This window comes from Sphaeramia orbicularis, chromosome 3 (assembly GCF_902148855.1).
Source record: "Sphaeramia orbicularis chromosome 3, fSphaOr1.1, whole genome shotgun sequence".
Taxonomy (NCBI): Eukaryota; Metazoa; Chordata; class Actinopteri; order Kurtiformes; family Apogonidae; genus Sphaeramia; species Sphaeramia orbicularis.
This window is the reverse complement of record NC_043959.1, coordinates 51,464,806-51,480,284: the sequence shown is the minus strand read 5'-3', so window position 1 is coordinate 51,480,284 and position 15,479 is coordinate 51,464,806. Positions and strand designations below refer to the sequence as shown.

The following is a 15,479-nucleotide window of genomic DNA, read 5'->3' as shown; positions in this document are numbered from 1 at the left end:
TTTACAACAAATTCTGTGAGATAAAATCATAATAATCACTGACAGGTCAAAAGAAAAGATGTAAAGTGGAAACAGTAAGTATGTCTAGAAACAAATAAAGAGAATAGAATGGCAAAATGAAGCAGTGGAGCGAGACAAACAAGCTGATCATTAAAAGCAGAAGGGTCAAAAGACAATGCAAGGACAAACAAGTATGTTTAGGGCATAAATAAGCTTTCTGAGTCGTACTGCCTGTCTTGTAGTTAATGAATTAATGCAAGCTGGGAGGAACAGGAGGTTATGAAATAATAAGAGGTCCGTCCCTCTTGTTATGCTAAGTGTTCAGATAAGTCCTCATTCGTCCAAGTTAATTATGGTTGACATTTAAATGAGCACACTTGTGTTGAAGGAGGTGGGAGAACTGTAGAAGAAGAGGGCCTCCCTCTAATTGAGTTTGTCGCTGTCTCCACCTTCGATGCCGCCTTTGTTCTGGAGGGAGTAGATATGTGAAGTGCAACTCTGTAAGGCGCTTTATACAGATGCTGATATCAGTTTTGCTTTTTGACAACATATGTGTTTTCATGCTTTTACATGCATTCTCAAAAGCACTAAATACTAAATGGTAGGATAAGGGTTGCAGCGGTGTGAGATATTAATATGAAACGATATCAATCTCTGAAAATATGGTTTCATGTCATACAGTACTAGACAGTTATTAACATTGGTAACAGTACCCCCAAAAGAAAAGAAAACAGTGATGTGTTTTTTTGGTTAAGCACAGTTAAAACTGAAACTTGAAACCATTTCTGAATAATCAATATGATATCCACTAAATACTTTTATCTGTCTTCCTATGTGAGACTACTTCTGTTAGTGCAGATGTCCTCTTCAGCAGCATATGGCTCCAGATCATACACAACTGAATGCATCATGAGCAGAATCAACAGTTTGAGCTGTTTGTAGGGTTTAATCTAGTGCTGCCACTAATGACTAATTTTCTAACAACAAATCTTTCAACTAATATTTGGATTAAACAACTAATCTAAACGACTGATTTGAAAAAAAAAAAAAAATCAAGTGTTTGTTATTTTGTCGTGTCCATTTTAGCGAACCAGGAAGAGGGGACTTAAGGGGCATACCTGTGCCACCGTGGCATACCTGTGCCACGAAGCCACGGCCATACCCGTGGCTTGTCTCTGGCAGTGCTCGTAGGAAGATCCCATTCCTACTGCGTTTGAGACAGGGGGGAGACAAAAAATAAATAGGCGGTCAATTGTAAAATGACATATCGACTAATTTTCATGGTCAGTTACGTTGATTAAGTCGATTAATCGCAGCAGCACTAGTTTAATCAGGGTTTCACTCCTGTCATTATTACACTCAGACACACAGCAAGTATTTTTTCACTGCATCTAAGCTGAATGTAATAAATATTGTAATGTTATTCTAAAATTATGCGAAATTGTATGATTCCAGATAAACTGTATACATTTTCTTGGTTAGCACTTCCAACTCCGCAACCACAGAACCTCAAACACAGCAAAACCCTGTAGCACATATGTTCTTTTAACTTTAACCAAAACACAAAAACCCACACAAGTATAAATAGAGTTTCACTTTCCATTTTATGTGGAAATTGGATTGCCCAAAAGATCTAAACCCGCTATCAAAGCAACATAACCTTCTGACCCACAAGGTGTCCAAGTCAGGAAAAAGTTTCATCTACAGAAAGTGGTTTTATTTTATATTTCAGGCAATAACTGCACCTGTGCTTCTCATTTCCAGTACCCTGTGTAAACTCATTTATTGGCTGAGTGTTGTGTTAAGAGAGCAGTGTGCACCTTTACTCTCTTCCAGAGATCACTATAACACTCTGTTTCAAGAACCATTACCAGAGCCCTGCTTGAGTCCTCTACACCCTCTATACAACAGTTCTTAACTGATCCCATTTTAGCCAGTCAGTATTCACATGCTGTGAATCATCATCCCTTATCGTGATTTTTTCTTTCCTATAGCGCATATTAATGAATGTCACACTGTGCTGAAGTGCAGCTGTTTTACTTCACCCCCACAGACAAAACTAATACATCATTGAAGAATTAACTTGTTACATTTTCTTTTGTTTAGATAGGTTTAAAAATCACGTAGTCCTTTTGCGTAAGCAGCCAGGCTTCAGGGTCACCGGGTTGGGATTTTATGACCTAATAACGTCTCTCCTGTTCCAGCCATGGCAGACTTCCATGTCCAACCAGAGTCGGTGCATGCTGAGGAGTCCGGTGTGGCCAGGTTCCAGTGCCAGATCCACGGTCTGCCAGAGCCTGTCATCAGCTGGGAAAAGGATGGCCGTCCGGTGGACACCAAGGACAAGAGGTTGGATCAACCCACAGCACAGCCAGAAACAATAAAGCACCTCTTTACATGCTCTAACCGTCCTTCATTTGTGTGTCTTTTCTCCTCCTGTAGATTCACTCTGCTGCCTACAGGTGTTCTGCAGATTACAGGAGTGCGTGAGGAGGACAGCGGAAAGTTTTGCTGTGTGGCCCACAACAGTGCAGGAGTAAAGCATAGCGCTGAGGCACTCCTTACTATATCAGGTTGTTATATTTGTCTGTATACAAAGCTATGAGCACACATTAACTTTTCATGAAGAAGGCATGTGTAAATAAGCCTTGCATCTGCCGTACTGCGCTTTTGTTCTCTCCATCACTGCCAAAGCCTTTTTAGCTGTTTACCTACAACAGCATTTTCCAAACCTATTGTTCCCCTGCCAATTAAAGCACGCCATCCATCAAACTCTTTCTAGTCATACGCTCCCCTCTTCTCCTTCTCCAGGCTCCCAGTCTTCTGTTTACAAAGAGCCTATGATCCTGGTCGGTCCGGAAAACCTCACACTCACTGTTCACCAAACTGCCATCTTGGAGTGCGTTGCTACTGGATACCCTCGGCCCATCGTGTCTTGGAGCAGACTAGGTGAGATTAAATCCTTATCAGTTAAAACAACGAAAGAATTTCAAACCCAAGATGCTTTGTATGTGTCATATGAATTTTTCATTTAGTGCATATGACATGTTTGATTAATGGATGGTATGTATCACCATGTATAGCCAAAGTGAGCATTCATGCATGTGAAATCTCATTTTCATTCAGGGTCATATGCGCTTTGTAGCCACATGCATTTGTATGCTCTTAGCAACACAAATTTGATCCGCATTGTGTAATGCATATATGTGCTCAAAATATTGTACATTTGATATGGCAGAACTTCAAATGTGTATACAAGAGGCAGTGGGATTCAACATTAGGCCTGAGGGCTAAACATTATGTTTGACTCTGTGTTGATAAATTCATGCTTCATCTGCTCATGAAGTTGAACCTCCATCGAAGCTCTGGAGAGTAATTGCCATGAGGTGTGAAGACAGATACGACGAGATTCTCCTCCTTCCTGTGCATTTATTTTCTTGACTATCACTCAAAGTCTGTCGTGACCAATTTTTCAATCCGGTATCTATTTTCTTTACCTATTATCCAATCTTATTTGCTGCTCTGAATGTAAATTGCTACCCCTCCCTGCTAGCAGCTGGGCATAATCAGATTGAGCGTATTGCCTTACACAATGTTGCTAGAATGAAATGCTAACACAATGGGATTTGTATGTATTAGATTACAGCAGGGAGGCCGGGATAAGCTGCATAATGAATCTGATAGTTTCACATCAGTCACTCCTTAATGCCAGAGTTTGTTTGCTGCTATTCATTGAACAGCACCACAGCCTGCTAGCTTGTGCTCTTTCTCTTCTGACACTAAGTTAATTACTGCTTGACAGAGAGAAACTGATGGAGAGAGCCAGAGAGGGAGGAGGAAATATTGTAGAAAGAGGCAACAGGCAAGAACAAAACCACTTTGTTCAGACAAAGGGCTCACTGGGCTGTTGCTTCTCAGCCCAGTGACTTAGTGTCACTGATAATGGAAAATGCATAAATAGCAATAAAACACACAAAATGACACATAGTTGCAGGCAAGAAGAAGTGATTTATTTCATCTCAATAATGTGTCATGATTAATTACAAATATTGTCCTCTTCATAAGTCATTGAAGATTACATCTTGCCTAATGAATCTGTAATATTTCTCACAAAGACTGGAGAGCCCACTTCTTTTCTTGGCTTCAGTCCACTGGCTGGCAGTTATGTTTTAAACAGTCACTCAGCTTTTTTTTGATTACTTGTAATGGATTTAATGATTTGTTTATTTTTGGCTTCCATGAAAAAGCTCTGATACAGGCAAGGACCTCAGACAATGGCTTTTGATTATTTTAAATACATTTTAGGTGTTAAATGTGATAAATGGTTTTGTGTAACACCACTAAACATAGCTGACTAACAGCATTAGATTTGGCTGATTTACTGCGTGTGCTATATGTTGGTTATGACTGATTTATTGGTTCTATTGTTAAGCCAATGCTGTAGACAGGCCTGTTTTTCCCTTCAAACACCTCCCATTTTTAAGAGGTGCAAGATAAATAAATCTACAGTACATTAATGCATCAGCACTGAAGATTTGAAGCCACTGCTTGTGTCCAGCACACTTCCCATCTTTCTGCTTTCTGCCTGGCCTTTTAACACGTCAAAAGGGGACCATACAGGCTTACACGCTGCAGATGGAAGTCATAGATGGGATTAAATTGCCCCCTGGCCCCCTAGCTAATATCAAAAGCAGACCTAAGTCATTGTTGGGGTTGAGACCACAGTGAGGAAGCACAAGGAGATGTGAGCTTATCATGTACATCCAGCCAGACGGTGGACAAGGGAGTTAGGGACTGTATGGTGAGATATAAGATTAGAAGTTGCAGTTATAGTTTCTGATCCCCAGAGATCGATGAGCCATGCCCTGCGTAAGTGTTCAGAAGCAGCCAATTGCAAGGCTTTGTTTGTTTGTTTGACTTCTTGGCTTGTGAATTTATCCATCCCCAGTTTGCTTTGTGCTTCACACATTCATTTGCCACACATATTGTATACTGTCCATGTGCACACTTAAATATTCTCTGTTGTCCTACATTATTTATTTCCAATCTGTCAACTGTTTTTTTTATCTCCTCACGAGTAGATGGCCGTCCAATCGGTGTGGAGGGAATACAGGTACTCGGCACAGGAAACCTGATGATCTCCGATGTGGGCGTGCAGCACTCAGGGGTGTATGTGTGTGCTGCTAATAAACCAGGGACCCGTGTTCGCAGGACTGCTCAGGGACGTCTAGTGGTTCAAGGTGAGTTTTGGATAAACACGACAGGCTGTAAGAAAAAGACTTGGATTTTGTGGAGAATAGAAAGAATGGAAGCACAAAAATACTGTTCGATCATAGTGAGTCGATAAGGTAATTGTGTGGCTGAACCTCTGAGCCGGAACCCGAACTGCCTGGAAACGATAACATCATGGCTTCCCACCTGCCATCACCTCCAATCTCTTTCCTTAAATGCACATCCAGGCTGGGTGCACTTTACTCATCTTATAAATGAACCACAGACTCTGGCAGAGTTGATATCCATATCAGTGCTGCGAGGGTGACACATATGTGCTTCATGTGGGTGGTGATTTAATTCCTTAAATTCTGAAGTTGTGGGTGGTGCAAATCTGCCAGACTTAGGTTTGGATGATTCTGACCTAATTTATTCGTATTTTGATGTACTGCTAGCTTAAGATCCTGAGAGAAAGAAGGTTAAGCAGTGTTTGTACGGCAATGTGTGTCTTTATGCATCCAACAATAGTGCAGAAAAATCTACCTTGTACAGTTTTCCTGGTTGTGCATTCCATTTTATTGAGGTTAGAATCTCAGATCACAGTCATGTGATACAATTACACCCACTTTAGAAATTTTTGTGAGGAAATTCATCAACATTTTTTAAAATCTACATTATGAGCTTAACCCTTAAAGCTGCGTATGATGTTCGTCATCAATTTTTCATCAGATCTGTAAAACCAGAGTGATAGTTTAAGTATCACGAATCTGTTACTTTTTTGTGAGTACACACCTGAATCATTTCCCTCATGGTGACCAACTTCGAAGTGTACTCCACCATAAACACTCCATTTGTTTCCATACAAAACCAAAAGCTAAACGAAACCGTCACTTGTTTGTTTTTGTTTTTTTTTCAGAATTCCATGCAGCCGCAGTATGGCCATAGTGGCAACAAACACGGAAACAGCTTCATTGTTTCTTACTACTGCGGCTGTGTGGAATTCCAAAAAAAACAGAGTGACAGTTTCGTTTAGGGTTCAGTTTGGTATGTAAACAAATGGAGTGTTTGTGGTGGAGTGCACTTCGAAGTTGGTCACCATGAAGGAGGTGATTCAGGTGTCTAAGCATAGAAAGACTAATGGATTAGTAACAATTAGGCTATCACTGGGGTTTTACAGATTTGATGAAATATTGGTGACAAACGTCATACGCAGCTCTAAAGCAGTGTACGACTTTCATTACAATTTTTTTTCAGATTTGTAAAACCCCAGTGATAGCCTAATTATCACTAATCCATTAGTCTTTCCATGCTTACACACCTGAATCACTTCTTTCACGGTGAACAACTTTGAACTGCACTCCATCATAAACCCCATCCGTTTGTTTACAGAACAAACTGAAATGTCACTTGGGCCTTTTTGGAAATTTTGCTGTGAAGTACATTGTGGGAATGGTGACCAAGCGAATGCAGTTTCTCACAGATTCGGCAATAAAATGAGCTAGATCGCTACAACATAAAATGATACGGTCCACCAGGGTTGTTTTAAAGCATGAGTATAGTCGGTGGATGGAGGTAAAGGTGACATTTAAGGTTCAGCACTCACCAAGAGACAGCAAAATTTCTGCTGCTGGGAATTCCCATTTCCAATAATATATTTAATATAGACATGTTAATATTAGATATATTTATATATCTAATATATTATCTATATATTTATAGATAATATTTCTGTCAAAGTAATTATTATACACAAGTTATAATTAATTTGCTCCAAATACAAACAAATGGTATTTTGTTCTTGGACACTGATTGGACTTTATTCCTTGGTATCATTTGATAGTTTCTAGAAAACAGTTGGCTTTGACTCAGTGGCGAGAGGCTGGGCGTGGGTGGCCTTGTGTATTAATTGTCACCCTGAAGGAAACCAACAACGTCTGCTTCTCTCACATATTGATTAGATGGACCACACTTTACTTCAGTCCATAGCTGTACTGATCCTAATCAATATTTCATTTTATCTGACCGTCAAGCCTGAGACAAGGCTCTATACAAGCGGGGGGGGGTGTTGGGGGAGTGTTGGGTGTGTGTGACTGATGTTAATTACGTGTAAACGTCTCTGGTTTTTACTATTGATTCATGGAAACAAAAGCGTAATGTTCATATATTGTAATTTTCCATTTCAGTAATAAGAAAAAGTAGGAGTTTCTTTGTATGGTTCTGCTGGGGCCACTGTACATCTATGAAAATGAGAAGGAGTCAAGGACTATCAGCTGGATGAGTGCTGCATTCAGGAAGTGCACCTTTATAATGAAAACAGACAATTCTGCTTATGAAAACATCAAGCATCAAGCAAATGCACTGATACAGTAAATCAATTAGGTTCATTTTGGTTCCTGTGGGCTATAAAGAGTAGACAAGAGAAACAAAGACTAAAGGAGGAGCCGGGGTGTTCAAGCCAAAAGGGAAAACAAGAGCAAGATGGATGGATGGTGTTGCTAATCTAACACACACCCTTACAGGTGCAAATCAATATCTTCCCGAGGTCCTTCTGACCTTCACCTTTAAGACAGCCCTCAAAGAACATGCAGAGAGGGAGGGAGAGGAAGAAAATGAGCGAGGCAGCAGCGAGAGATAAATGAAAGGACCATCACACGTTGTCAGTGGGCTTCATTCAAGTGCCTCAGGGCCCCTTAGGTTTGCCAATGGGAGAAGGGAAACGCTTACATTGAAAAAGTGTCAGAAAACATTTTGTCCATTAGGGTGGGAGCATGAAGGACAGATCACTCAAGGAGGAAACAGCAAGAAATAACAAGTCTACCTATCTTTGAGCCAAATGTAAAAGAAATTGTAAGCCAAAACGGTTTGACTTGGATGCTACAGTATATCCAAGGACGAGCATCAGTGTTTTTGTTATTGTCAACAAATCTTATTTAAAGACTAAAACCAACATGCCATTGCAGTGCTGCTGCCATTACACCGGATAACAACGTTCTTCATTGCAACACCGTACTCTACTTTGAGTCTGTTCCACTTAAAGTATCCTGTTGCTTTTAATACTAACATCTAATGTGAATTAAGTTGGACTGTTGATCAATAAAACAAATTAACCAATTAATCAAATGTTGGCTGTGATTAATCATGATCGATATTTTTTTCTTCTTAAAAGTGAAGCCCGTAACAATGGATATGTAATGTAAAATAACAGAATTAACACAAAGGATGTTAAACACTGGTAATTATTATGTCCTTAACTTTGAACCCAGATTCTCTCCTGTGAACTACAGATTTCCAATAAAACCATCAAGGCCATTGAAACTGAATATCATCTTAAATTCAGAAACGATAACGAAACATACTTATACAGTTCAGTGCAAAAGTCCAAGGCCAATGTTAGGTTTGTGGGTTTAATAAAGTTATGTGCATTTGTCAGTCTCTGTATTAAGATCCAATCTAAATGTATGTCAAGTATGTACAACAGGAAAAATAAAGGTTTCAACTTGAAACTTTCAAGGAAAAAACAGCTTCTATAAAAGTGATCATATTTGGTGTGACCCTTTGTACTTAACACGTCTTTAATCCTTTATTCAGACAATATGAGATTTATGACATTAATTTTCTGATGTTTTATACCAGGTTTCATTTATCACTTGTCAGATGTTTCTAACTGTTGGTGCTGCTTTTTGTCATGGGGTCAGAGGTTAAACAAAATAGTGGCTTTAACCTTTGGAACCCATTTAGTTCAGTTTTTGAGCATCTTTTAAGGCTGTGTGCACATATTTCCTGTATATTTTTGCTGTATCTGTAGAAAAGAGAATGAGCAATAAATATGTATACTCATTTCAACCCTGTAAAAACAAGAAAGCTAAGACTTTTCCACAGGACTGTATATAAACGTGACATTTTACCTGCAAAATCATCAATATCATTAAAATCACATACAACTTCTTACAGCAGTACAGTTTAATTACTCAGAAAACACAATGAAGTATTAGTTTTTGTCATGTTACAAATGTGCCCCGCTGTTCTCACACATTAATGCATTTTTTTTTATAGCTTTAACACATTACTAAGAGGCATTTTTATAGATATACTCTATCAATGGAAGAATATCTGCTTAGAACTCTGAATTTTAAGGTGGAAAGTGATATACTGATGAAAAGAGATTCATTAGAGAAAAGAGGAAAAGGCAGCATTTCTACTCATCCAAGTTTGTCTGTACTTAAACACCCTCACTAGGAGAGTTATTTCTTCCTAATTGCATCTGTGTTAAAGCAGCGAGTTTACATTTGAGAGTTGCGTTGCCCAGTGTGTCTGGCTGCTCTCCAATAGGATGGGTACAGGAGGATGGTAGGGCAGCCAACAGCTTTTACACTGCATTCAGTACGACAGGTTTAGCATGCCAGCTTCCTACCCTCCAGTGACGATTGTGAGATATTGTAATTAACATAACATTTTAGCTAAGTTAATACGGCCATAAATAATTCAGGTTATCAAATCAATAATAACCTCTGGGACAATAATGAGTACAAAGAGGATGATACAGTAGCTCTTTGTCCGTCAGCTCCAATAAAAGCCCCCCACACAGGAATTAGACTTCAGCCCATGTAACTGTAATTACTTTGTGATTTGAAGTATCTGTACAATAAAGTACCTGCTCTGCTCAGAGAATCATTTCCTATGAATAAGATATTACCACTAATTGACCACAGCTGCAAGCCTGTGGCTGTGATGAAATTATAAACTGCACCATTTGATTGTCATGTAAACGTTTTGCGTTTTGAATGCACATTAGCTTCACATGCATTGTTGTTAATGAAGAAGCTGCTTTTTCCGAGCCCTATTCCCCTTCTACTCTCGTCACTGTCTAATTTCTCTTTGTCTACATTACACTCATCTCATGTCTCTTATAATCGTACTAATTGACCATATGTTCTGTTTTTTTTTCGGAGACGTGATCCGCAGATTTTACGCATGTGGATCCAGCTTTCTTTCTCAGGCATTTCATATTTTATATTCTAGGTATGGGAATAATGCCAGCTTATCTGACTCTCTGTCTTTGGACTTTCTTCATAGCTCCAGCAACTTTTGTTCAACCTCCGCAGTCCATAGCCCGGCCCGTCGGCACCACCGCCATCTTCACCTGCCAAGCGGAGGGCGAGCCGGAGCCCCAGCTCACATGGCTGAAGAACGGGCAGATTCTGGAGCCGGGTGGACATGTCAAACTCAGGAACAACAACAGGTAAAAAAAAAAAAAGAGAGAGAGAGAGAGAAACTTGTGTGCTTCTGTTTCTTCATTGATTTACACACATGCAGGAACACAAAGATTTATAGGAATGCTGAAGAAAGAAAAACACCAGGAAATAGCAGATCAGTAGTAGTGTGTATTGAACTGCAAAAGTACTTTTTCTATACACTGTCTCTCTACATTTGTAGACCTTGTAGAGTCTTTAAGTGTCTGTTTCTCTGTTAAAGCATTTTCCAAGCAATGCTCCCAACATCATCATGGTTGTTGAGGCTTTTACAGCGCCTGCATCTCATGAACCACAGTACATGTAAACATAGATACAGAATTTAACACTTTTCACACATGCAAAACAGGATTTAGACTCATTAGTAGGAAGCATTTTGTTCTATAATCTGTAACATGTAGCCTGGAAGACTTTTTATTCAGACAAGCTTTTAATTACACTACATTTTTTTATGCTTGTCTCTCTATGTTCTGTCCCTTTTGCTTTGTCTTTTATGGGTGTTTAATTGTCGGAAGCCCTATTACCATTAAATGAGTGTTACCTGGGAACCTCTGGTGATTTGTAATAATTGTAGAGATCTTTTGTTATCTTAATCACAGGCAAATCTGCCGTGTTCATAATAATAAATAATATAAAGTAATAAACTAAATATCCTACTGCACCAAGCGTATTTCAGGAAACACAGAGGTCCTCTAATAATTTTCACCTTGTGCAAATCTTGCGACATTCAAGCAACATTTTTCATTTTTTCTGTGTATTTATTTTGCTAATTTTCTTTTAATTTAGACTGATGTTTTGATACTACATGGAGAAAACCCTACATAATAGTGAAATCTCAAAAGGTGATCAGATGAACAAAATGCATAGCAACACAGTAAGTTTTTCCATCAGTCAACAGACTCACTTATCTGTTAGTGGTAGCCTATTAGTAGTGAGCCTTGGCATCATAACCAAACAATACACCAATGCACTTAACACAGATGTAAGGGGTTAATCTCTAAATCGCATGAGGTACCCAGGTTATACTAGTTCAGAGTGAATAGAGCGATATGATATATGTGATCACTCCTGTCTGTCTATTTATTCATCCATCTGTCAGTAGAGCTGTGTAAAAAAACTGTACCAAATATATGCTGGAAGAATAGGGCATGAATCAGAGATGAATGATGATGATGATGAAGATGCTTAGCGTCCAAGTAAAGGTTCTGCTTGTGCGCTTATGTGAAGTTTGTGTTAAAGTCTGGCTTGTGCTTCCTTAATTTCTAGTGTCATATCTAGCGTTGTGCACTGTGTTCACTAGGATGTTCATGGAAAACCAACCCAAATCCTTAAAATAGAAATCACTGTATCTTGGCTCATATCATGTATGTAAGCAAGAGACATTAGCTTAGTAATAGTGTCCGTCTGAAATCCCATACTATGTATTACAAACACAGTGTCTACGCTAATATCCAATATATTTTAGAAAATAAACAGTACAATGTCACTTCCAGGCACACTACTCAAGGTGTGAATACATTTTATTTCCTGATACTTCCTCACTAGTTTGGGGCAAATAACCTTGATTACCGGCAAGGCTCACCTCTGATGACTCTTTGTAGTTCTCCGGGCTGTACCAGCATCTGGATAATATTACAATCTGTACCGGCATCTGTGTAATACTACAGACTTCCAGCTACCAGGCTCTGTTCGCCAACTGTCCTTGTCCGTTTTCATCACAACTCCTTTGCATAATGGAATATTTATGTTGGAGACGTGTCCAGAGTTTGCATACTGTAATAGTGTAATATGCAATTCACATACTATGATTTTGGACATAATAAAAATGTACTGTAGGGCATAATTAACTTGCTTGTATGGAATTTTAGATACTGCTATAGAGAGCATCAACAAAAGCACACAGATGAGCAAATTTTCCTTAGTCCACCTTTAAAAAAAATAAATTTGCTGCTACCTGATAAATTACAGCTAGGATTTTAGCCACAATTACTCAAACTAGTGACACATCAACTGGCATAAAGTAAAAAAAAAAACACACCTGGGTCATTATAGTTTGAAGAAAAAGAGGAATGTTGACAGGCTTTTCCCCAGTTTTTTTTTTCTTTTTTGTTTTTTTTTTTTTTTACCCTTCAGTTCAGGTGCAGAACCAGCTAATTCTGTGCAGCCAGCTGGTTAAGGTGCTCTATTTATAGGCTTGTTTGCTCTCTTGCTAATCTGAAACATTGCCACAACATTTGTGTTGTCAACACATGATGCAAATTGTTATTAATACAGCCAGATCCCCCCCCCCCAATCATCATCACACACCACGCTGTATCACCATATCCTTACAAAGTTGGCGTGGACTCCCAGCACTGATATGGATGTCAGCGTGAATCGCAGTAGCTTTGATCTGTTCATTGGCATCATCAAATGTTCAATTTCCCTGTTTCTGTTGCTTCTAACGCTGCAGCTGCTGGAATTCACAGCTGCCAAGTCATGAGCCTCAATTTATTTGTGTCTTTGTATGCAAGGAGGGTATTGACTAGATGTTGGATGTTTTCCCATGGCAGTCCGCTGGAATGTCATGAGGAGGAGGACACGGTAACCACTCTCAGCACCTCATACTGTAAAGGCTACGCTCTGCAGAGACTGTGTTAAAGTGGTGCATGGATGTGGCATTGCAAAATCAGATAAGGGTCCCTTTAGACCAGTGGTTCCCAACCTGTTTTGGCTCCTGACCCCATTTTAACATCACAAATTTCTGGCGACTCCAGACATTCAAAAGAGAGACTTTTTTTTTTTTTTGGCTAAAACTGATGTGTTTTTGATCATGTAATAGTTTGCTATACTATGTTGCAAATAAACGTTAATTTTAGATGACATTTAGTCTATATAATGTATATTATTATGGATGGAGGCAGAAAAGCCAGGTGTAGATTACTGCACAAAGTGAGAATTTTATTTTCCTTGGTCAGGATATGTACAGTCAGTCCAGCTTGGATTTACAAGGCTGACAATTAATACTGAACAAACAATAACTCAAACTATGAATTATGAAAGAGCTGCAGCATCTGAAACTGACCACAATGAACATTTAAAAGATAAACAGAACCACAGTGCTTCAGTTTCAGCTTCAGAGTTTGTGATGTCTTTTATGGATTCTGATTGTCTCTCTCAACTCACCACACATTTTTTATTAGTAAGTTTTTATTTTAATCAATTACTAGAAATCTCAGGCAACCCCACATGGGGTCCCGACCCCAAGGTTGAAAAACACAGCTTTAGATGTTCCTATTTCTGGGTTTTATTCTGGATTTATTTATGAAGCAATGTACTTGACCAAACTGATGTACAGTCGAAAATAATATCCGCCATGACTTTTGATCATTTAAGAGCAGCCACGCGTATAATATTGTTGTAAAAGATCATGACTATATGAGTGACATCTCAAAAGAGGCTTCATAAAGGTTTAGCGCAGTTGAATAAAGGCTGATAAAAATTCACGACCACGTCTCTTATGCTCCGTTGTTTCACGACTTTGTTTCAAGACGTATTTTAACAGGGATTCCTTACAACTTAAGTGACGGTTCAGCCCGTTGCCTGTTGCGTGGATGATTACAGTATAAGCTGCCACACTCCCCTTATCCAACAAATGTGTTTTTGAGTCAGTTCTGTCATGCATTACTGCACTCTGAAAGTTCAATTTTTTCGTTGACCCTGGCAGCAAACCACCCGTGCATGTTGTTATTATTCATAAAAGAGAAATATGAAGTAGATATATTAAATTATGCACTACAAAAATCAATAGTTGCACCGTGGAGCAGTGAGTGAAGGGAGCAGACACCTCCATCGCTCACATACACAGCTCCACTCCCACTTGCCTCCACCAGTCTATATTAGTCTGAGAGATGGAGCGATGGGCTAACAAAGGCAGAGAGAAGAGAGGGAGGAAACAAATGAGAGGCCAGACTTGGCTTTAAAAAAAAAAAAAAGGAGAAAAATGATCGGGTGGTCAAAAGAGAAATGATGAGTTGGCAGGATGGACAAATGAGGGGGAGAGAGAAAGATAGAGCAAGCAGTCCGAACATCACAGCATTTCCACTTGCCGCCATTAGTGTCTGACCTGTTATAATATGGATCTCATGCATCACAAAGTCTGCTTTGTGATTGGTTAAGGAGGCAGGCCTCAGCTTGAGATCTACCATTAGCTAATTAGCTCATAAACTCAGCTAGTTGAAAAGGGAATGCAGCCAGCCATTTAGAGAAGAGAGTGGCTCGATGTGCGTCAGAAGACATTAGAATGTGATTCATTATCACAGCTTTTGGTACAATAAGTTAGATTATCTGCACAAGAAAGCACTGACATGCAGGGTGGCTTCAGTAAACACTACAACAAACTCACCATGAAAGACTTATGCGCTACTAATACGATACTAGCTCTTTTCATTTTGTCAAAATCTGTCAAGTTCTTGAATAATTAGTTAATTCTGCGGTTTATAAATCATTATAAAAGGAACTGTATAGCCAGGCCTGGGCTATAAAACAAACAAAATTGGATAGCAGTTAAATTTAAGCTAATGGTGATAAGTTTTAATCATTTTAACTAAACATGGGCAAATCTAACAGCGTATCACCAAGTAAATAAACAAAACCACTACAAAGTTCAAGCTTCTCTCCTGTTGCTGTTCTGAGAATGACAGAAGAACAGGGTGCATTCACTGCATCCGGTAATTTTCAAAATCTCCACAGTTTGGAACAATAGAAGGCATAGCTGTGCACAGAGTTAATGGTAAATTAGGTTATTTTCATAAAAACATAAATCTAAGCTCAATTGGCTACAAACATTGTTTAGAACTGGAAAGTGTTTGATTTTTTCCACATTTACTTTTCTTTAAACGTCATACTTTGTCAGTCAGAACCCTGAGAGCATAAAAATACACACATGAATGTTTATATTCTTAACTTTAACTAATTAACCATCTTTTTTCCAAACTTCAACCTTTATCAGTCATAACTTCTCAAGATCATATAATTAAA

General features: G+C 38.9%; 1 protein-coding gene across 1 annotated transcript in view; it reads left to right on the top strand.

Moving 5' to 3' along the window:
* igdcc3 (immunoglobulin superfamily, DCC subclass, member 3) overlaps positions 1 to 15,479 on the top strand; it is a 67,978-nt gene that overhangs the window by 33,983 nt on the left and 18,516 nt on the right. The window contains exons 3-7 of the mRNA XM_030160852.1: positions 2,205 to 2,349; positions 2,443 to 2,573; positions 2,812 to 2,949; positions 5,082 to 5,240; positions 10,285 to 10,450. Coding sequence (XP_030016712.1) covers positions 2,205 to 2,349; positions 2,443 to 2,573; positions 2,812 to 2,949; positions 5,082 to 5,240; positions 10,285 to 10,450 — 739 coding nt within the window. The remainder of the gene's footprint in view (positions 1 to 2,204; positions 2,350 to 2,442; positions 2,574 to 2,811; positions 2,950 to 5,081; positions 5,241 to 10,284; positions 10,451 to 15,479) is intronic.